This window comes from Heliangelus exortis, chromosome 4 (genome assembly GCF_036169615.1).
Source record: "Heliangelus exortis chromosome 4, bHelExo1.hap1, whole genome shotgun sequence".
Lineage (NCBI taxonomy): Eukaryota > Metazoa > Chordata > Aves > Apodiformes > Trochilidae > Heliangelus > Heliangelus exortis.
Window position 1 is genome coordinate 13,211,519 of NC_092425.1, and position 22,574 is coordinate 13,234,092.

The 22,574-nt window shown below is 38.5% G+C and overlaps 1 protein-coding gene across 12 annotated transcripts in view; it reads left to right on the forward strand.

The window, feature by feature from the left end:
* FNIP2 (folliculin interacting protein 2) overlaps window positions 1–21,756 on the forward strand; it is a 49,113-nt gene extending 27,357 nt beyond the window's left edge. For 4 of the 12 annotated variants that reach the window (XM_071743055.1, XM_071743059.1, XM_071743050.1 and 1 more), the window contains 13 exons: window positions 51–140; window positions 1,201–1,272; window positions 1,872–2,001; window positions 5,260–5,461; window positions 6,034–6,122; window positions 6,775–6,921; window positions 7,050–7,219; window positions 10,607–11,909; window positions 12,692–12,848; window positions 13,993–14,193; window positions 15,154–15,192; window positions 16,523–16,638; window positions 17,884–21,756. In XM_071743055.1, the coding sequence (XP_071599156.1) occupies window positions 51–140; window positions 1,201–1,272; window positions 1,872–2,001; window positions 5,260–5,461; window positions 6,034–6,122; window positions 6,775–6,921; window positions 7,050–7,219; window positions 10,607–11,909; window positions 12,692–12,848; window positions 13,993–14,193; window positions 15,154–15,192; window positions 16,523–16,638; window positions 17,884–17,962 (2,795 nt within the window). In that variant the 3' untranslated portion in view covers window positions 17,963–21,756. The remainder of the gene's footprint in view (window positions 1–50; window positions 141–1,200; window positions 1,273–1,871; window positions 2,002–5,259; window positions 5,462–6,033; window positions 6,123–6,774; window positions 6,922–7,049; window positions 7,220–10,606; window positions 11,910–12,691; window positions 12,849–13,992; window positions 14,194–15,153; window positions 15,193–16,522; window positions 16,639–17,883) is intronic. The other 8 variants (XM_071743058.1, XM_071743056.1, XM_071743057.1 and 5 more) reach the window with 5 other exon arrangements.
* The last annotated feature ends 818 nt before the right edge of the window (window positions 21,757–22,574 follow it).

Genomic DNA, 22,574 nt, shown 5'->3' on the forward strand with positions numbered 1-22,574 from the left:
ACTTTTTTTTTTTTCCATTGCATTTTCTCTACATTGCTTTTGTTTCCTAGGTGTGTTACAGCTGTGTAGCAGCAAACTGCTGCAGGGTGTGTCTGAAGGAGGTCCCCTCCGGCTCATCCGCAGTGCTTCTTTCTTTGCAGGTTTGTGTGGAATGCCAGCCACAGTGTGACCCATCCATAATGCACACACAAATTCAACCCTTAGTGAATTATGGCAGGACATACATAATTACTCTCTAGAAACAAAAAGGGCTCAAATAATGAAAACAGATGTATCTAGCTTATAGTTAAAAATATACGTTTTTTTAAAATAATGGTTAAATTAATTGGGGTGTTTTTTTCAGATTTCTTTTTAATTCCTGTGTTACATTTTAAAGGTATTTTTATGCAGAGTTTTTAATAATCACTGAGCCCTTATGTTACTTAGAGAACTTATGTTTCCTGGCTTATAGCTGGTTTTGTGCTAATGTACGGGTGTCTTGCTGATATACAGCCTTTTCTTTTCTTACCTCTTGATACTTTTTTTAAAAAACTTGATGGCAGACATTCAAAATTAATTATTGAGCTAAGTTTGGGAGAGGCTTTAAGGGTTTTTCTTTAACAGTATCAATTTATTTAATTTTCAAAACCTTAAACTACATCAAGGCATACTGATGACCTATGCAGGTGGGTAGATCTTAAGCCTAACTCATTCTGTTAATTGCAAAAATGTGAAATGGAATACCAATACAGTTTCTTCATGGCCTTTGCAAATCTTGCATGTTCTACAATTTAAGTGACTCTGCATTTCTAACACTTCAGTGTAATACAACATAGGCTGAATGTTTCTTACTGTGAAGCTTTGTGGATAATAAATCTCTGCTTGGGAGTGAATCAGAAGCTTAATGGACCTCAAATTTGACTGCTTCATTATGATGTTAACCTGTATAAAATGACAATCTTGTGCCCACACAAAAAAATGTAAAGAGTGACAAATGTAAGGGACCACCAGCCCTTATTTTCAGTGCATATCTGGTTTCTGAAGTAGACTGTATTCACATTCTTCAGCTTCTTAGAAATGTTTTAAGACTAGGGCAAGTAACCAGCTTCATGTAGTAACATTATACCCAGTATGGGAATACTATTTGCTGCCACCTCTGCTCATGCAAATAGTATGATGAGTTATGCAATATTTTCTGCTGATCTGATGTGTTTGTTTCAGCACACAGCACACCTGTTGACATGCCTAGCAGAGGACAAAATGAGGACAGAGACAGCGGCATTGCTCGGTCAGGTATCTGCTGTCTGTCTTGTTTGCCTTGTTTGTAGTTGTTACAGTTCCTTGGTTGAGTGTTTCACCTGAAATAGAAGCACCTTATGGCCTATTAATCCAAAGTTTTTTGGATCTGCTAAGCAGTTTTCCTTTGTTTTTTGCTTCAAGCCTTAATGCAAGAATATTTGTAGTGATATTCTTTGTTTACAGCCATCGTTTTCTGGGGTTTTAACCTACTTATTTGGAGAAAGAATAGGTAGAGCCCTTACTAAATCAAGGAAAGACATAACGTTTTTTTTCACTGAATAGAAAAAAAAGCCAGGATAACAGGAGATCTGTGTACTGTAAGGGCAACACCTCCTAGCACAGAATGCTTATGATGAGAATAAGACAACTTCTAGTATGCTCTAGTAGGGAGGATTTCTGACTTTGTAAGAAAAGCATGTCCTCAGGATACAAGATTTATTTAAAATAATTGTCCTGTTACAAGTGTGCTATATGAATGTCAGCTAGCAAGAGTGGTATTTGTGAGCATTTGTTCCCAGTTGACTATGATGAAAAACATTTAACCAGCACTCTTTATAATTCTATAAATGTGGGGTTTTCTGCTTTCTTCATAGCTTCTCTGAGCAGTCTTCTGGTCACCCCTTTTCCATCTCCAAGCTCTTCATCATCATCTTCCAGCAGCTACCAACGTCGTTGGCTCCGAAGTCAGACAACGAGTTTAGAAAATGGAATTATTCCAAGGTGGTGAGTGCAACACTTTTCTTCTTACAGCAGCTGTTTAGCAGTAATTTAATCTACATCATGCTTATGCCTCCTTTCTTTAAAAGGACAAACCCTGTTATTAAATGCTCTGTTTGGTCTAACTCCTGTGCATGTTACATAAGATTGACAATAGGAAGATCATGTTTTGGCTGAATATAAACTGCAAGGCTTGATTTGAAATTTACTTATATTCATTGAATGTATAGACTATTTCTGAAGCCACATTCTGAAAATCAAATTACAGTGTTGAGATGAAAGAGTGTTAACAGCTCTGCTGCCCTAATTGCATTATGCTATGATGAAGTCTGACTAGTGAGCAGTTACTGAAATTTTGGAGCCCATGACAACTCTCTTGGCTGGTACAGGATGTTCCTGATGTGACTTCTGCCAAAACAGGAAGAAAAAAATGAGAAGCTGTGATCAAAAAGCTTGGCTTCTGTTTTGGAATTTTATTAGCTTCTGTGGTTCAGTGGCATAACAAACTATGGAATGCAGCAGACCTTTCATAGCTAATAAGCAAATTCTTCCCTTGTAAGTTGCAACATAGCAACTGGTTCTTGATTATCTGCTTGTATGTACTCATCTACCTGCACCTATATACAGCATAGAATTAGAGTAGAGTTCTTACTGTTTGACTTCTCTCCCTCTTCAGTATTTTTCAGTTAGGAGAAGCTTAAAAGCTGCCAGTTGAAGTAGTGGTCTGCAAAAATACGGAACCAAAACCTTTTTGAAAATACTTTTTCCCCTTGGGTCAACTCTTGAAGCATTTTCCTGGATATTCTTCTTTTAACATGAAGAAACATGTAGTAGTGCCAGTGTAGCAGTCATACTTTCTAAATCGGTTGAAAATAAGCTAGTAAGTGCTTTGCTTTCAGTGTATTGTAGTGCCTTTTAGTCTGGCTTCCTAAAAAAATAAGGCTGAGAGCAGTGCATGCAAAAAAGTTAAAACACTTGGGGTAAAAGGTAATTTCAGCCCATTTTAAGAAGTAGCTGAAGTTTCATAAATAGAAATTTCTCTGAAGTGTTACAAAAATAACATTGTTTAGAGGGAACTAGTCTTTTTGGGCTGCTTGTTCACTGCAGAGAGAAAGTTGTGCTTCTTTCACACTGGAGAATCTATGTGGGGGAAGGGTGTTGGAAACAGGATATTATTAGTTCCACTCTCTAGAACTACTCTTGATTTGGGATTCTTTCTAAGCCAAAAAGCCTCTTAAGATACTTTTTTTTTTTTTATTACTTGCTAGAGAAAGAGTAAGCTTCTGGTTAAATACTTCAATGACAGCAGAGTTTGTGCTTCAGTGTGCACAGCCAAGATTCTACAGTCTCTGTGACTGATGTTTTAGGCTAGTGCCTCAAAGAAAATGAGATGTCTTTCTGGAACTCCATGTAGTGAATTGGCAGGCAAGCTACATTAGTAGGTTTATTGAAAAGGCTTCTTTCGCAGGCTTAAATTTGTCAATTTCTGTTCCTGGGAAGCAGTAAAAAAAACTTGTGATGTTTCTTAGATGCTGACTGGCCATCCTGTCCCAGCTTCCTTGGGAATTTCTGTCTCTGCATGCAAGTTCCTGAAGTTCAAATGAGGTTATGTTTTTGTCTTGAACTCTGGTTTCCCACAAGCTGGGGTTTTTTTGTTGGTGTTTCATTGTGTGTGTTTTCCTGTATTCTTGGACTCATACCTCTATGATGAGAAACTTTTGTATATTTAACTTTGTCAAACCAATTAAACTGTAAACCACTTATTTTTAGAATCAACTTAGAATGAATGCTTAGCATTCAAACTTTCCTCTTGTTAATTGCTTCATAGTGGTCTGTAACTGCCGTGGGCTCCATTTCAAGATTAAGCTGATATCAAAAGCCTTCAAGGTTTTAATTAGCACTAACTGATATTGCAGTTCTAAACTTACAAAGAAACTCTAAACCCAAGCTGTTTCCATATGAAGTGCTGCTCTGAATTTGTGCTCTAATGGTTTTCTTGTTTGTTCTTGCCTTTTTCCTGCCATAACTTCTCAGTGGATTAAAAACCCTTATTCAATTCAAGTTCCTTTCAAAAGACGTTTCAACAATACTATCTTACTCATTTGTGTATATGCTATCTGAAGATGTTTTTTCCAGTGAAATTGGTCAAGAAACTTCAACCAAGAAAGCATAATATCTCTGTAAATCCAGCAACATCAATATCTAGCACTGCAATGCCAGTATTTATGGAGGAATAGGGTGAAGGTATTGCCACCCTTTTGTACAATTGCAGGAGAACTTATGCTGAGCAGAGACTTGTGGATACCATCCAAATTGCTGCCTGTGCAAAGGACCAGCTTGCAGTTTACATCAGGTTTCTGTGGAATTTGTCTAATTGACTCTTGAGAGTCTCCAAGGATGGGAATTCCACAGCCGGTCTGGACAGTGCCTGCAGGTGTATTGACTGATTTCACTCCATTTGGCATTATCTGCAAACTCACCAAAGGTGTATTTTGATCTATAGGCTGATAATGAAGATACTGAGCAGTATTGATCTCAGTATCAGCCCATGTGTAATATTGAAGACTGTTGAAAAAAATGGGACAACCAGCAAGTGAATAAACAGAACCTGGGGAAATAATAATAGTTGTAAAATAGCCACTGTTTGGAGTTTTTTAGCAGAAGGCAAAGCGTTTTAAACTGAAGTATATCCAACTTTGAGATAGGCACAGATGTATTTGTAGAAGTTTGTGTTTTCAAAGAAATTATGCAGTGGTGACATTTCGTCTTCAATTAAAATCAAAAGTTTAATTTTGCAAGATGCTGGAATAGTATAGGTAGCATGTTTCCTGACTTCTCTCATGAGCAGCACTAAGTATTCAGGAGCTGGACATATTGCAGAGCACCTAGGCAGGAGCAGATGCAGTTCACAGATCTGAAATTATCTTTAACTATTTTTGCAAATGATTTAGTGTGTTGTGTCTCCATTCCATATTCTTCCTTTAATGGAAATACAGAAGGAGAGATTTTGTAGTTCTGTTTCAGAGGAAAATATTTTACCACTTTAGGAATGGTCCTCTTTAGGAGTTGCCTTCCTCCTAGCAAAGATAGATCTTTATTCATCAAAATGTTGGGCATCCTCTGCTCAGAAACAGGTGGCAATAATTACATAGTCAGTCAAAGGAGACGTAAGAATGAATTACTTTTTACTAGATAGAGAGAAGAATAGAAGAAGAATTACCTCTCAGTACCACAGGTGAATGTCCTTACAAATCTGTTTTACAGGTCCACTGAAGAAATGTTTAGTATGGCTGATGAAAGCTGCAGTTCTAATCCTGCAATGGTTCGGAGGAAAAAAATTGCAATCAGCATTATCTTCTCTCTGCCTGAAAAAGAAGAAGCACAGAGAAACTTCCAGGATTTCTTTTTTTCTCACTTTCCTCTTCTTGAATCTCACATGAACAAGCTGAAATATGCAATAGAAAAGGTACAGAATACTAGTGTGCTCTTATGTGGAAAAATAAGTGTAAAGCAGAATGAAGTCTTCTAGATGAAGAGTGGGAGAAGGTGCTTGGTTTCAAGCCTCCCTCCTTCCTCACACTTCTAGTTTTGAGCCTGAGCTCAGCCAGTGTAGGAATTTAGCTTTTACTGAAAGATTTGTGGTTTCTTTTCTAGTCAGAATGAGAATGGAGAGTTTTATGCTATGGGTGGTTTTTATTTTTCTTTCTTTCTCACAGTATTTCACTGTGAGGTTTTTGTTAGTCCCTGGAAACTGTAGAAATAATGATATTGTATCCTTTCATGCAGTCACTAAAAGAAACACAAAATGTTTGTAGCTGTTTTCCCCTTACTCTCAAAAATACTCTCTTCTCCTTCCATGTCCAGTCTTAGGGATTGGTCTCTTGTGAGGTAGAGGGAGGCTGGCAGCTCTTGCTGTCCTGAGTGGCTGTATAGCACTGGGGCTAGATCTTAATTATTTTGACATGTTAATGAAGAGTAAAAAGGTGAAGAATGTGAATCCCTTAAGAAGCTGTTTTGTGTCTTTAACTCTTAATCAAGGCCATGATCTCATGTAGAAAAATAGCAGAATCCAGCCAAAGAGTGCAGGTTTATATCAGCCGTGTCATGGATGCCCTGGGAGAATTCAGGTGAGTTGATGGAATTTTGAATTACAAGGAGAGCTCTTCTGATACCCCTGTAATGATATTTGTCACTTCCAGTAAGCAACTGAATGCAGGATCTTGTAATTTATCCAGTCTTGATGTCAGTGTGAATGAATTTTGTGTTGAGTATTGGGTAAAGATTTTTAGAAAATTTTAGCAAAAACAGCTAAGCCGTTTTCAGAATGAGAGTAACAGTAGTTCTGTTGTGCTCACCTGGGACTGTCAGTTAAAATCTTCAAGATCTCATCAAGAGTTGGTTTCTGCCATTGCCCACACAGAGGTGTGGATTGATGGGTGTATTAAGGCAGGTGGATTCTTTGCTCCAAGCCACAGATGCTGAACAGTGTGCCTGACAAGAAGTTGTTGCCAAAGGCTCTTTTTTTGGTACTTAAGCAGAAAGCCAGAGGCCCAGAGAGAGAGAGAGAGGAAGACACTAAGTTCCTGGGACACTAAAGTTCTGGGACACTAGTGATTAGTGTGTCTGCATAACTCTTCCAGTTTGTTAGGATTTCCTAGATCTTAGGAAACAGAAATAAATAAAAATCAGTGCACAATAGAAGAGGAAAGGGGCTACTTGTATACACAAGATTGAAATGTGCATGTTAACACTTACTTTTTGGGCATTTTCTTTGAGCAGAGTTACCATCTGGAACCTGTATTCTGTTCCAAGGATTGCAGAGCCTGTGTGGCTTAATATGATGTCCAGCACCCTGGAAAAGAATCAGCTATGTCAGCGTTTTCTTAAAGAATTTACATTTCTTATTGAACAGATCAACAAAAATCAGTAAGCTTCCCCCACTCCCTGATTGTTTTAAAAAAAGCTTGTGTGCTTCCCAGTGCATGCAGATATGTTGAAGCACATAATGTGGTATTCTGTTACTGATGCTTCTTTGGTCATATTCTTTTTCCTAGGTTCTTTGCTGCTTTGTTAACTGCAGTGCTGACATACCACCTGGCCTGGGTCCCCACAGTAATGCCAGTTGACCATCCTCCCATAAAGGCCTTCTCTGAGAAGCGCACATCACAGTCTGTCAACATGCTGGCAAAGTCCCATCCATACAACCCTCTCTGGGCACAGCTTGGTCAGTAGGACAGTCTTACACTTCTTTATAACTAGTTGTCTTTATTACCTAGTTGTGATCCAGATCATATTTGCTGATTTGCCTGGCTGTAAGCTGGGCAGAGCTACCAAATGTGATTAAACAGAGCATTTGGAGGCCTATTTGCATAGGCTGAGTGCTCTGCTTTTTTCTTTGGACCCTTTTTGTCATCCTCTGTTACGCTGCCTGGTTAAGGAACTTGGTATTGAAGAATTAAGACTGTGCAAGTGCTGTGAACCACCCGAGCAGTTTGGGTTTGGATTGAAGGGAGTTCCCTGGGCCTTGAAGGCCCTTTGTAATTGAAATTTCCCTGGCTACTTCATTTTCTCTCTTTCTCACAGAACTAGAATGGACACCAACAGAATAGCAGTCTGGCAACTGGCAGTACCTTCCATTCATTCACAGTTACTTGTGTGGGCTTGGGCCAAGATTTTCTGTTTATGCCCAGATCCTCAGGCTGTTCTCTGACATTTTGCAGCTTATAACCTATCATGATACAGAGGATTAAATAACTGCTGTCAATGGGTAGGTGAGCGAGACCCAAGAGAATAAGTGCCAGTGGTAAATCCCTGAAAATTCCTTTTCTTCTCGGTAGCCACTATGAGTATGGTATCAGATGACCCTGAACTTTAACTCCGATATACTATGTTGCCTTGTTAAATAACACACATGCACATAAAACAATAATACAACTTTTTGCTGTGCTATTGGTTGTGTAACTTGCTAGTTATCTCAGTTATGTTATTCTTAGCTGTCTTGATGAAACTAAGAATTATTACCATGGCCATGTAGTTGTAGTAGCAGTGTCTCCTGGTTTAAGATGCTATGCAGAGGAGTAGTGGATTAGACTTGGAAGGAAAAATAGAAGCTTGCTCAGGGTGTTGAGGATGGAGCCAGGCCTGAGGTTATAAAAAAACCAGCTGGCCTGGGGGCTCAAGGTTGGCAATAGCTCTTGTCAATCCCAGGAGCCTCCACTGGTGCCTAGGCAAAAATCTGTTTCTCTTCCCACCTTCCCAGGCTGTATGTTGCTACCAGCACTGGCCTAGCCAAGTTCATAGTGCTCAAAGTCAAAATTATGTCTGTTTTTGTTTGATTCTTACAAAGCCCAAAAGCCATTATCAGGTGGATGCAGTAACTGATCATGAAAGGAAGATGTTGCCCTCTGCTGGTCATCTTCTTTAAAAAGATTGGGAGGCAGGGAGTTGGGAAAAAGAAAGTCATGGGGCTTGTTGCTTTAAAATAGAAACGATTTTTTGTTAAAAAAAGGATTTTGACATACCTGTCTTTCCACCTTCAGACCTGTTTTTTCATTACATTTTACATATCAGTTACTATTCCAAATACAACTGTTAGTACCTCTATCAGGAAGACACAATACTGTCTCTTAAACATCAGCTTCAATCCAGCAGTGTTAACAGTAAACAGTATGTTTTGAAGACCCCAATTCTGAGTTTTTGTACTGTCTTATTAGTGTCAGTCGTATATTAATGTAATATAAAAGTCAAGTGCAAATGAATATGAAGCCTGAATCTGATTTCCATAGCAACTCAATTTCCACAGCTCAACTTGATATAAAAAGATACAGTCCCACATCCTTTCCAGATCACTAGTCCTTATGGCCCAGCAGGCACTGAGGTTGTTTCCAGCTGGGTACTCTGAAGCCCACTTTCGATTCCTGAAGAATGAATTTGCTGGATTTGGAGCTTGCCAAGCCACTCTGTGCAGTTTATGGGCAGTCCTGGCTTACAAGGGAGGTCCCAGATGACTGAAGGCTTCCCAGTGTGATACCCACCAAGAAGGGCCAGAGGGAGGATCCAGGGAACTACAGGGCTGTCAGCCTGACCTTGGTGCCTGGGGAGATTATGGAGTTGTTCATCTTGAGTGTGCTCACACAGCAGGTGCAGGACAGGCAAGGGGATCAGGCCCAGCCACCATGGGTTCAGGAAAAGCAGGTGCTGGTTGACCAACCTGGTCTCCTTCTGTGACCAGGTGACCTGCCTAGTGGATTGCAGAAAGGCTGTGCATGTTGTCTGCTTGGACTTAAGTAAAGCCACCTAGAGAAGCTGGTGGCTTATGGCTTAGACAGGTGTGCTCTTAAAAAACTAACTGGATGGCTGGGCCCAGAAAGTTGTGATGAATGGAGTTAAATCCAGTTAGCATGCAGTCACAAATGGTGTCTCCCAGGGCTCAGTTTTGAGCCAGTCTTGTTCAATATCTTCATCAATTATTTGGATGAGGGAATTGGGTGCACCCTTAGTATGTTTGCAGATGCCAACAAATTGTGTGGGAGTGTTGATCTGCTTGAGGGTAGGAAGGTTTTGCAAAGGGATCTGGACAGGCTGGACCGATGGGCTCTGAGGCCAAGGGTATCAGGTTCAACAAGGCCAGGTGCTGGGTCCTTCATTTCTGTTACAACAACCTCAGGCAATGCTACAGGCTATAAGAGTGGCTGGAAAGCTGTCAGGCATAAAAGGACCTGGGGGGTGCTGGTTGACAGCTGTTTAAATATGAGCCAGCAGTGTGCCCAGGTGGCCCACCTGGCTTGTATCAGAAATAGTGTGGCCATCACTGGGGCAGTGATTGTCCTCATGACCTCCACTGGTGAGGCTGCACTTTGAGTACTGTGTTTAGTTCTTGGCCCCTCACTGCAAAAGAAGGACATTGAGCTGCTGAAGTGTATCCAGAGAATGGTAATGAAGCTAATGAAGTTTCTAGAGCACAAATCTTGAGAGGATACTGAGGGAACTGAGTTGTTTAGCCTGGACACAAGGAGGCTGAGGGGGGGAGACCCTCTCTATGGCTACTTGAATGGAGACGAGTGTTGGTTTCTTCTCTTAAGGATCTGATGATAATGGTAAGAGGAAACAGCCTCAAGTTGTGCCAGGGAAGATTTTGATTGGATAGTAGGAAAGATTTCTTGTCAAGGGTTGTCAAGCATTGGAACAGGCTGCCCAGGAAAGTGGTGGAGTTACCATCTCTGGAAGCATTTAAAAAATGTGTAAATGTGGCACTTTGTGACATGGTTTAGTTGGCATGATGGTGTTGGGTTGGCTCTTGGACTTGGTGATCTTAGAGGTCTTTTCCAACCATAAAGATTCTATGATTCTAAAACAGTATAAACTTTGATGTAAAAGAAAATTAGTAGAAAAACAGGAAATAATATAGTTGGCTTCAGAGTTCAGCTGGATCTATATTGCTCTTCACCTCTTGTGCCTGTTTCTAAATTATAGTATCTTGTAAGCAGGCTAGGGGACTTCTTTTTTTTTCTTTGTTTTATGAACTTACTGTGAAATAAATTAACTTCCTAACTTTTGTCCATGGTAAATGCTGGCTCAAAGTGTGTTGAATAATTTTTGTTTTCCTGTGTAGGTGATCTCTATGGTGCCATAGGCTCTCCAGTTAGAATGACTCGAACTGTTATTGTTGGAAAACGCAAAGAATTGGTGCAGCGCTTGCTCTATGTTCTGACTTACTTCATTCGGTGCTCTGAGCTGCAGGAAAATCAGCTGACATGGAGTGAGAAGGCTGTAGAAGGAGAACAAGTGCTAAATGGAAGCAAGATCACAACTGCACTAGAAAAGGGAGAAGTAGAGGAGTCTGATTATGTGGTTGTCACTGTTAAAAATGAACCTGCTCTTGTGCCTCCAATCCTACCTCCAAAGAATAATGGAAGTAAGAACAATAGTATTGCAGGGTGGGTACATGACCCAGAAAGCACTCATGCTGTCCCAGTCTCTTCAAAAGAAAAGAGAGAAGCAGTAGGAAAGGCTAGTCAGAACTCAGAAGCATCTGTGGGCTCTCTAACAAGCAGTTCCTGTAAAGGAACAGCTGATGGCAGGAAAAGAACTGTCACCGATACAGGAATCATAACGTACCATTTTGAAGAACCATCTAAACTGGAGGGTTTAATGGATGTCAAGAACACCAAGAACCAGAATGAGAGAAAAGTGGAAAAGCAACTGTCTAGTAGGTCATCTGCCTTACCTTGTCCTGAAAGGTCTGGTCACAGGAGTTCCCACTTAGAGAAGGTCACCTTTCAGATTGGAAGTTCTGCATCACCTGAGTCAGATTTAGAAACTCAAAGAAGAGAAATGGAAGAAAATCTGAAGGCATACAGAAAAAATCCAGAGGTGATAAATTGTGCCTCAAGTTCCACAAATCTGACTGTGGATGCTTCCCAGAATCAAAAAGAAAGTTGTGAAGCTGCCTTTATACCCTTCAGTAAACATAACGTTTGTTATGCTCAAATCCCACCTTGCAAGGGGAAGGAGAATGTACTTAACCAACATATGGAAAGTGAAGGAACTTTAGTGAACACAGTATCTAGTGACACTCTTTTGCCCACAGGTAGCATAGAAACTGTACAATTGGCAAGCCTGAAAGAAAATAGAACTTTATGCTCTGGCAGTCTGGAGAACTATTCCCCTGGCTATGTAGAAGTAAGTTCTGCTATCAAACAGGATTCCCCTAAAGTAGGTTCTAAAGATGTCCCCTGTGGGGATGCTGGAAGGAAAATCTTCAGAGTTGAAGGGGACATTCCAAGAAATGAGAGTTCAGACAGTGCTCTTGGAGCCAGTGATGAGGAAGGGGATTGTTGTATCCCTGATGAAGCACATCATGATAATGTCAGCAAAAGATTAGAGTTTTCAGAAGTGGAACTTCCATTACCAAGGTAAAGAATTTTAAATTAATTTAGAATTAAATGGAGTAAAAAGCTGTTGCTCCTTTAAAGTTGTTCAGAGTTTCAAGTCTGAAATCCTCTGGGATGTTGGGTAAGTGCCTTGCAAACAAGTATGATGTGGTTAGAATTCTTGTGAACAGACTTTGCAAAAAGAAAACCAAGACAGAGCAGGTAGTGAAGTTTTGTGAGACTGGTGTTCTTCAGATGTCTAATAAAAACTCACCAAAGCTTTTTATATGAGCTGCCTGAAATCTTTAATGTAGATGTGTAGACAGAACAGCTGAGGACAAGCAAAACTTCAGCTTTGTTGAAACTGATAACCATTTAGATCTTAGATATTTGATAAAGAAATATTTGAAATAAATAAGGACATCCTTTTTGAAAACTTTTGAGCTCTACAGGTGCACATGTAGCTTGCTGATGCTTAAGGTAGGTACCTGGAAAGATTTTGCTTTTTGGGCTGAGTTTGAGAAAACAGGCTTATCAAATGTTAACTGCAGAACAGGGAGTTTGTACATACCACAGGCTCTAATACATGTACATTTGCCCTTTCAGAAATTTGAAAGAATCAATAAATTGTTAAAGTTCATCTTCTAAAATCCTTGTTTCAAAGAGCACCATTAATTAATTTACTGTATTTTGAGTACAGGTGTTCTGTTGATTAATATTTGCAGTAGAGGCAGTGGTGATAAACCAAACTTTGCATTCGTATAAAATCTGAGTGCAGTTTCTCAAGCCAAGACTCTTACCTGGTTTGTATTTCTGTGTTTCAGGTCAAATACAATCAGCAGTCAATGTGTGAAAAATTTTGGAAGATCACTTCTAGGTGGCTATTGTCATACATATGTACCTGATCTAGTGCTGCATGGAATAAATAGTGATGAAAAACTCAAACAGTGTCTACTAGCAGACCTATTTCATGCAATGCATGTGAGTTACAGCACTCTTCTGAATCATAGTAGGATTTGTGATATTACTGAGATACATGGAAGCAGGTCCTTTGAATAGCTTTCTTTCTGTTTACCTGTTCTTAACAGCCTCACCTGACACATCATCCTTCCTGAAATGTGTAAGCCTTTAATTCATTGTGTACAAAGTCTGTCCACATACAAATTACATGTGCTTTTCTTTATACTCTCTTTAAGGCTTCTCTTCAAAGATAAACACAAAGAATACTGTTTGCAACTTCAAGTTACAAACAGGGAAATTAAACCTCAAACGGCTTCTCTTTTCAGTTACAAGAGCAGGTAGAATTACCTATATTTCATGAGAATTATGTGCTGGGTGAAGCATTGTATTTTGCCACTTAGGGGCATGTGTTGCAAGGGAGATGAGTCTTGTGGAGGCCTATAGTATACTAAACTGTAGCAGCAGTGACTGACTACAGAAAGTAATTGTCTATAGGTAACTTTTGCCATGTTCTTACTCTACTTTTGGTGCTCCTAAATTACATAAATAATTTATGAATAACCTTTCACTAAAGTAAGTGTGACTTTAGTATGCAATTTCAAATATTTATCTAGGCTTAGTCAACAGCTTCTCTATAGCAATTAAGGATCATCATGCTGGAATGAGTTTGTACTACCCAAGTGATGAGTGTATATGTAACTTCTTTAAACAGCATCAGATTGATCTAATATGATAATGTTTATGCATACCCTGCTTGATTGTGCATAGTGAAATCCTTCACATGTCTCTGAAACACTGCATATCCTTGCACCATTACTGGATCTGTATACCTATTGCTATAAGAACCTTACCTTTTCAGGGAAGCTGGAATACTTGAAGAAAAACAATTGGAGTAATGATTTTGAAGCACTAAGGAAACGGAATTAAATGTCTTGATCAAACTGACTGTTCAGTCTTAACCAACCCCATACTGCTGAATGTGTGAACTCTGTCACTGAAGTTGGTACTCCTCATTTTGGAGATACCTTTGGTTTCCTATTAGACAAAAACATTAATTGGTTAACTTATTCCCTGTCTCAGTGTGAATAAAAGTGGAAGGTCAAACTAAGTTGTGGAAATGCATATGAAAGTGTAGTGTGATGTTAATTTTTTTTTTTTCTTGCAGCATCCAGTGCTAGATGAGCCCATAGCAGAAGCTGTCTGCATTATTGCAGACACTGATAAATGGAATGTACAAGTAGCTACAAGCCAGAGAAAGATGATGGACAATATGAAGTTAGGCAAGGATGTTTTGGTTTCTAGTCAAGTATCCAGTTTGTTGCAGTCAATTTTACAGCTTTACAAGCTCAACGTCCCAGCTGACTTTGTAAGTATTTCTTTTCTGAAAACTGAAGCTAAGGAAAATAGCTTAGCTTAGATAGGAGATGCAGAGTTTTGTACACTGTGTTGCTGTATCAATGAACTAATGCCTGAAGTAATGCAGACATTATTTAAAATGTATTTTAAATAACATAAACATATTTAAAAGAATGTGTGCTTCAGTTGAGTAACAGATACTGGTTTATTTATAATTTACATTTAATGGACCAGATTAAAATTATCTATTCCAAAATACAAATGCCAAAACTAAAGTTCTTTAGGCAATTTTATAATTTCCACACTTCTCTACTCTTTGTTTTAAAGCTTCTATCTACCCAAGACTGCTTCTAGCATAGAATTTTCTGTTCCTGGGCTTCCTGTCTGACCCTGTGCAGTGCATGCCTCTTCTCTCTCCTCTCCAAGTAATAGTGCCTGTGTGTGACTCTTCTATATGAGGCATATTTTAGCCACCCCTGTCAGCAAGTGCTTTTCTCAAGTAGCTTTGCTATTCAATAGAATTGCTGAGAGGAGACTGAAACCTGAAAATACCTGTGAGCGGGTGGGTTGCAGTAGAGGGTGTTACTCTGTCAGTACAGTGACAGTGTTAGTAGTTCTAAATTTTCTACAAGCCATTTTAGAGGCACTTTGATCCTTCCATTGGTGGATTTTACACCTCCTCTTAGAACAGAACCATCGGTGCGTGGAAGTTGAGTGTTTCACCAAGAAGTATGATTTTTATGTAGTGATTCTACTGATTTAAATTTGTCTAAAACATACGTGTGAATGTTGATCAGAGATGAGCATAATATGGTATGTTTGAAGTTCACTTTAGGAGTGTATATTTCTTTACATACAGTTATTGTTCAGATGAATAAGGTTTTAGGTTTTTGTAGTACAGCAAAAAACTGAAACCAAACTTGAGACCAGATGAAAGGCAAGTGGTGATATCTTTGTTGTGGCACTTCAGACAGGTAACCATGCTGCAGAGAGCTCCACAGTATACCAGGTGAGAGGGAAGTGATGATTGCAGCTGCTGCATGTCAGCAATATATCAAGTTTTTCCTGCACCTTTAAACTTATTTTAAGCTACTTCTCTGTTTTTAGAAGACTTGCATTATTAGGCTTATTGGTAATGGAAAAGGAAATTTCCCTTTCAGCTAGTATTAGAAGTATTATGTTTATGCTGACTTGAGTGAAAACTTTCTTGAAGCAAATAGATCAAAGGAGTTGCAGAAAACTTTTGCCTTTTCTCCACCAGTTGCAATGTTCTTACTCTACTACTATGTAACACGTTTTTTAAAATGCCTCAAGGAATTATCAGTTAAGACCTGATATAGGCTCAGAGAATCATTAAAATTCTTTATCTTGCTCCACACCACCAGAAAAATACCTGGTCTACTACATACAAGTATGGTTTTTTTTTTTTTCCTCTTCTCTCTTTTTTTAATTAGTAAAACTGGTTTCACAGGATTTCATTTCTAATACTTAGGGTTTTCATTCAAGTTAAAAAGTACATTGGACGATGGCCCAAAGCTATTCGCTGCTACTGTTTCTAATTGCTGTCTACCCCTGCAGGATGATTATACATTTCATAATGTGAGGTTCTGCATGTGCTTCCTGCTTTCATCTCCTGGAGTTTGGAGAGCTGAACTAATTTAACTTTTTTGAAGTGGTCATCCCTGTGGAAAGAAGGAATGTATCAAACTGAGTTTTGTCCTAGAACGAAGTACCTGATAAAACATCCTACCTGCTCACCTTGTGAAGACATCCTATGTACTGACCTTGTCTTGCAAAATAAACTCTCTATTTGAAGCTAAGATTAACCTGCTCTCCTGCAGTTGGTGTATGAGAAATTACCATGTGTCACATGAATGTATTTAAAAATAAAATGCAGTTCTAGGATGCTGCTGCCCAAATAGAAGGAGAGTGATTAAATTACTATTTCAACTTGAACTATTACTTTTTTGCAAAGAGCAAGTACTGTGGTTTGATTCTGAGTAAGGTGTCTTGAGTGTCTTTGGACTTGGGTAAAACTATTTCAGTGGGCAGAAACACTGGCCGGCTTGAGTGGGATACACAGCTTGTGCAACAGAGTTGCTGCCCAGGAAAATTGGAGACCCCCAATTGTATGAGTGGGTTCTCCTCTGAGGGGGTAGTGTAACTTCTTTATGTTGCTAGCACAGCTGTAACAACACCAATTGTCTCCTGGTTTTTGGAGTGGAGATTTAGTTTAAAAGATGTTCTTGCTTAGGTAGAAGCTGAAATTGTGTACTTACATTCTGTAAAATGCACACGATTGCTTCAGCCATTCTGAGCTTTTTGGTCTGTGTTTACAGTGCATAATGCATCTTGAGGACAGACTACAGGAAATGTATCTCAAAAGCAAAATGCTTTCAGAATATCTGCGAGGACATACGAGGGTGCATGTAAAAGAACTAGGAATTGTACTGGGGTGAGTATTGCAGATACTGGTCTTCACAAATGGCAAAACTTGGGGCAGTTATTTTCTTTCTCAGTTTTTATTCCCATGAGGACTTGCTTTTCACTTCATATTTAGCATTCTTCTCTTCCACATGCCTAAAAAGGTGTAAAAATGGGTTACATTGAGCCATGAGGAGAAACAGTTCAACAGCAAGAACGAATTCTTTTTCATTCTTAAATCTTCAGTATGAAGAAAATTTGGATTTTGGTTATTAGGAGGTTATCCACTCAGTCACATGTAGGCTTGCTGTCTCAAGCTCATTAATGCAAAATTTATCCCAACAAATTCTTGAGAATATTTGGGAGCTTTGGTGTGGTGCAGTTGTGTCTTGAGGGAAGAGGGGTGCTCAAAAAGCAGGTGTAGGAAAATAGGCAAGTGTCCTGTTTGCAGCTGTCTCCTAATAATAGCACTTGATTGGCATACAACCTTTGTGGATGCAGCAGCTGGCAGCAGAAGAGTGACAAGGGAGAAGTGAATACACATTCCCAAGAACATGGGTTTTAGAACTGTGGGTAAAAATTTATCTTTTATCCAGACTGTTCAAGATTTCGTGCTGAGAAACGTAGCTGTAGGTAGCAAAACCCTGAAATAAGAGCTTTTATCGGTGTATGTACATGCATATAAATATATATTTATGTATATAAATATACAAAAATATATATAAATATATTCTGGTCTCTGAGAACCACTGAAAGTGGTTGGCAACTGACGACTGCGTTTGAAAGGCATTCATGGTCACTGTTATTGTGTAATAATAAATAATTACAGATTTTGGTCATTTTTTAATAAGGAAGTGCTGGTGTATAGTGAACTGAGTTACACTCAAAAACATGAAATGCAGAGTCTTCCATAAGCTGATGTTTAGTACTTTCTGAAATTGGGGTTATTAGTGCCTACTGACTGGTAAGACTACAAGCTAAGATTTATGGCTTAGCAGATAAGTACAAGTTTTTATTTAAACAAACAAACGAACAAAAGGTTATATACCACAAAATGTAATAATGCAATCTTTTTTACTTTAATGGTAGTGTACTTCTTAGTTTTAAACATTATTAGCTAGCTTTGCTGGTATGTCTTGAGTAATGGCAATAAATAATAATTAATGAACTCAGTCATAGCAATACACTTCCAGTTTGCCTAAAATGGATGAAAAATATCTTGTGTTTCTCTTCTTTTGTGAAGGTGACTCTAGTCTGTCTCTTTTTTAATTTCTAGGATTGAATCCAATGACTTGCCTTTATTGGCTGCTATAGCAAGTACTCACTCCCCATATGTTGCTCAAATACTCTTATAAAATTTGAATCTCAGGATAGTCATTCCTGTGAAGTAAAGTGAAGAAAATGGGAATGCTGAATGAAGAACAGAGGTGCCAAACACTGGTAAAGGGGAACACTGAGGAAAGCAGGTGATGACTGTACAATTCTACCACCTTCCAATTCTGATTTCAACCAGATGTTTTATCGGACAACTTCCGTTTACATAACATAAAAGGCATTCAGGTTTTTCTTACGATCTCACTTCTGACTTAAATCAAGACACTGACTGCATACTTGCATTTTATTTTTATTCAAAGGACAAAAGTTAACACTATGTGGCAGACCAGGAGCTGCCGTCCAAAACGCTGCTCAAAACCATGAAGTAACAGTTAAAAGAACAAGTGGGTTAAAATGGATTTGGGAACACTACTCTTAACTGTGATGTGGTGTATGTTTATTTGCTGAGGAGGAGGAGGAACTGTTAACTGTGTATATAGCATTCCTATACACAGGTATATTGGATGGGACATGATCTTCTTGCAGAGCATGTTTTTATATAGTAGAAGCGATGGGCTTGGAAGAAGGAACCTGGATTCAGCAGCTAAATGTTACATGGGAATGGTGATGTGTAACTTTTCCTTTAAAGGACAAGTGGGTAAGAAAGCTGTGGCTGCTTCTGTTTTAACGAGGAGGTGTTCAAATCAGCCCATGGCTAGAAATGGAATGGACTTCTGAGATACTTTGTGGGAAAGCCTTATGGAGTTTCTGCTACAAGTTTACATTGTTGCTGATGCAACTTCAATAACTCTTGAGTTTCTATATGACTGTAGTCCTGGGAACTAAACCCATGTCTTGGTGTCATCAAGCATTGCTGTCTCCGAGGAGTATGATTTTGACAAACTTCTGTATGATACCAGTGCTGTTAGTGCACGTCTGTGCACATGTACACCAAGCAGCTGGCACAAACTGGACAGTCTCACTGGGGAAAGAATAGACAACAACCAACCCCCCCATCAAACCTTTAGTCAAAAGTATTACTTTTTCTCTCCAGCTTTGAGTTGTCACTCTAAGTAGGAATAAAAGAGGAACATTGTTTGAAGTAAAATGAAATGCAGGGGGGAAACCCCAATATTTGATATTGCTATGAATGTTTACCAGTTACCCTTTTTGATTTTTACAGAAATCTTAAACTATTATCCGGGTGCCTTTCCTTAATAGGTTAACTACTCTGAGACCAGATACTTCTCCTCCACGAGCTGATATTGGCCTTTTGTGTTTCTAGAAAGCAAAATAAAATTTTGTACTTTACTGTTCTCACGTGCTTGATAACATGAATGTAAAAAATGAAAACAAAACTTTTTTTGCAAAAAGCCCTGTTAAGCTGGATTTGAAACTATGGACCAGATTGAGGAAAGAACAAAGGATCAAAACTAATCTTCTTAAAGAAGTGGAAAACTCAATGTTGGATCATTCAGTTGTGAGCCAGCATGAATAAGGTGTCAGAAATTGTCAGCTTGCAAGCGAAGTGCTAGCAGCACAGTTGCTTGGGAATAGTGGATTCTAATGAGAAACTCCTGGTCACTGGTTATGAGTTCTCCTCTTTGATGATTACAGTTTTTTAACACTGAAAGGACACACTTTTATTAAAAAGTGTTTTTTTTCCTACTACCTTGATGTTTGGACTTTTCTACAGTAAACTTTCAATTATTTGAAACAATGAAATGTGCATATTGTGAGTTGTTTAAATGTGATGGGGGTCTTAATTAACCTTGTGTTGCTTTTTGAGGGAAATTGGTAGACTGACCTACTGTGAAAAGGGGTTGTATCCATGTCCAGGGGGATACTTAAAATTCTGATACAGTACTTCTAAAGCTGTTCCTTATATGCTGGGTTTTAGACCTAACATTCCAGATGTTTCTTTTACTGCATTTTCATACTTATCCCTAGCATTCTGCCTAAAAAGGCTAAAATCTTTCTGTAGTTCAGGGGTTCTGCTACTGCTTATACTTTAAGCAAACTTTTCATATCTTCTGTTTGTGAATCCTTCTATCTACTGGAAAGTAAACACTGCTGCATAGAGCAGATATCACTCTGTCCAACAAGTTTAAGACAAAAGTAAGAACTACAAAGCAAGTCTCATTTTCCTAAACTTCCCCTATGATGGAGAATTTGTGCATGTTCACGTGTAGGACTAGGAAACCACTTCCCTGAGTGTGTATAGAAATCCTCATGGTCTTTCTCTACTTCATGTCACTCTTAAATAGTAGCTGAGTTCATTAAAAGTAGAATCCAGTTTTCTTAAAGCATTAGTTGGGATTTTATCTGAACAGACTGATTCTTCAAAGAAATGTGTGCTAGTATAGAAATCTGTGCTTTTGTTGCCACAGAGTATACTAAGGAAGTCAAAGGTCAGCCAACATGCAGTGATTTCAACACTACTACTGTGATCAGTAACACCTGATTTTGCTACTTCAGCTATTAAAAAAAAAAAAAAAAAAAAAAAATTAAAAACCTGCCTTCTTGGAAGACATCAGATTAACCTAGGGGTGGCAGGGCCGCCGGTGGTCAAAAGCACTTGGATTTTCTTCAGCCCAAGCTAAAATTTTATAGTTTTTATAGTTCTTGCTGCTTTCTCTAACATTTTGCTGCTCTTCAAAAATTAGATGATGAACTATATTTTTCTCAGTTTTAGTCTTGGGGAAAGAAAATCCAACCCGAAAGTTGCTTATTACTTTTAAAAGGCTTTAGACTAAAGAAAGTTAAATGCATGTTTTCCCCTCCACCAAATGTACTACCTCAGTTAACAGGATTCCAACTTCTAGGGCTTTTTCTGACTCTAGGTCTTTAATTTGTTTTTGGTAGCATCTTGCTGTTTATGTAAATCAGTGTGGCATGACAGGGCAGTATTTACAGATGTGTTGTTAGAGATCTTTGGGGCATGTTTCTGTTTTTATTTTAATGGGATGAAAAGTGATATGAATGTACAGATGTGTTTAGTATTGATAATGTAGCTTAATTTTCAAATATTCCAAAGTTGGTTTATCAGTATTACATAGTTTTTTGTAAACTTAAATACATACTTTCTTGGTTAAGTGGGAGTGCACAGTCTTTCTGAAATCCCACATAATGCAGTTTACACAGTGCAATTTAAAGAATGTATGCTTTGTTTTTTTCAGGCAAGACAAAACCTTTATACACAGAGGGGAGGAATGAACTACTAAATTCTGGTGTTTGATATCAATGAGTTCTTTAACCCCCCAAAATACCAAAATCCAAGCATTTTAATTTAAGTAGGTACTCTTTGAACTGGTATATACATCTTTCTTCTGCCCTAAAGAAATGAATAGGCACTGATTCTGTAATGTTATCATTCACATTCCTAATGGCATCCTCCAGAGTTACAGATTTATCATCCCTACTCTTTTCTATGTGCATCTTTACTGTTAAAGTAAAAAACCCGTTTTAGACACACCAAACACTTGTATATAAAGTTTACACAAAATTATCACTTATCCCTCAAGTATAACTTGAATTAAAAGGATCCAAATAAAAATTGAGTCTGAACTGCTGAATATACTCGACACTTTCTTTTTTTTTTTCTTTTTTTTATTTTTGAGGTCAAGTGGACTAATTTGACATACATTGCAGGCTTTCCATAGTAGAAAAAGATGTGTGTTGCTATTGCATGTTTGGAGAGCATAGGCTTTTTTTTAGGAATGGCTGAATACCAATGTTAAGCTACAGGGTTTTTTTTCCTTATAGTTGTTAATGTGTGCTATAATTTTGGTCTATTTCTTTGCGGCATTTGGTGCAATAAACTTTCTGAAATGAACGTAAATGGTATTTGGTATCTTCCTTTTTAAAATTGCCTTCTGAAATGATTGTTGTAGCTGAGGTCTAACAGTGCATAGACATCTGATAACCCATTAGTGGAGTAAGGAGATGTTTTAAGAAATGTGTGACAGGAAGGTGTCACAAAATTTGGAACCTGATTGAACACTTCTAGACTGGTGGATTTGACATTAATTAGTTTAAAATAAAGAGGTCTTCAGTTTGTGTCAAAATCTCCATGACCTGTATTTCTGTTTAGTTTTCTGCAGCTTACTGGGCAGAGTCCTTATTTACAAAGTGAAAATGGATCAGCTGTAATCATGCTGAACATCTCTGAACAGGTCTGAGGTGTGATTTGGAGGATATGTTTCTTACCTCTTGACTGAAATTGTTGAGGTTTTCTTGTTGGTCAGGCCAGCAAGGATTGGAAATCAAACTAAACCCCAGGAACTTTGGCATTAAGGTCTTTTCTCTGTGCTCTGATAGTTGTCACAGCTTCTAGCACTCAGACCTGGCTGTGATAATTAGCAACTCTGGAGCATTTGGAAATAACTGTTTTCTCATGCTCAGAGGTGCTAAATGCCTGAAATTAGAAATGTCTGTTGCGTTGTCTACTACAGCTCCTGTTTATTTTGTGGTCCTGTTGGTGCTTCTGTACTAATGGTGACATGTCCTAGAGGTGAACTAAATTTGGTGTTTATGCTAGGAAAAGGTGTTTTCAGTGTGAGAAGTGTACTGAAGTGATGGTGCTGTGGGGAGCTGTAACCCCACTCCAGCTGTCTCTTGCTAAACTGTATAGCTGCCTTCCTTTTTTGAAGT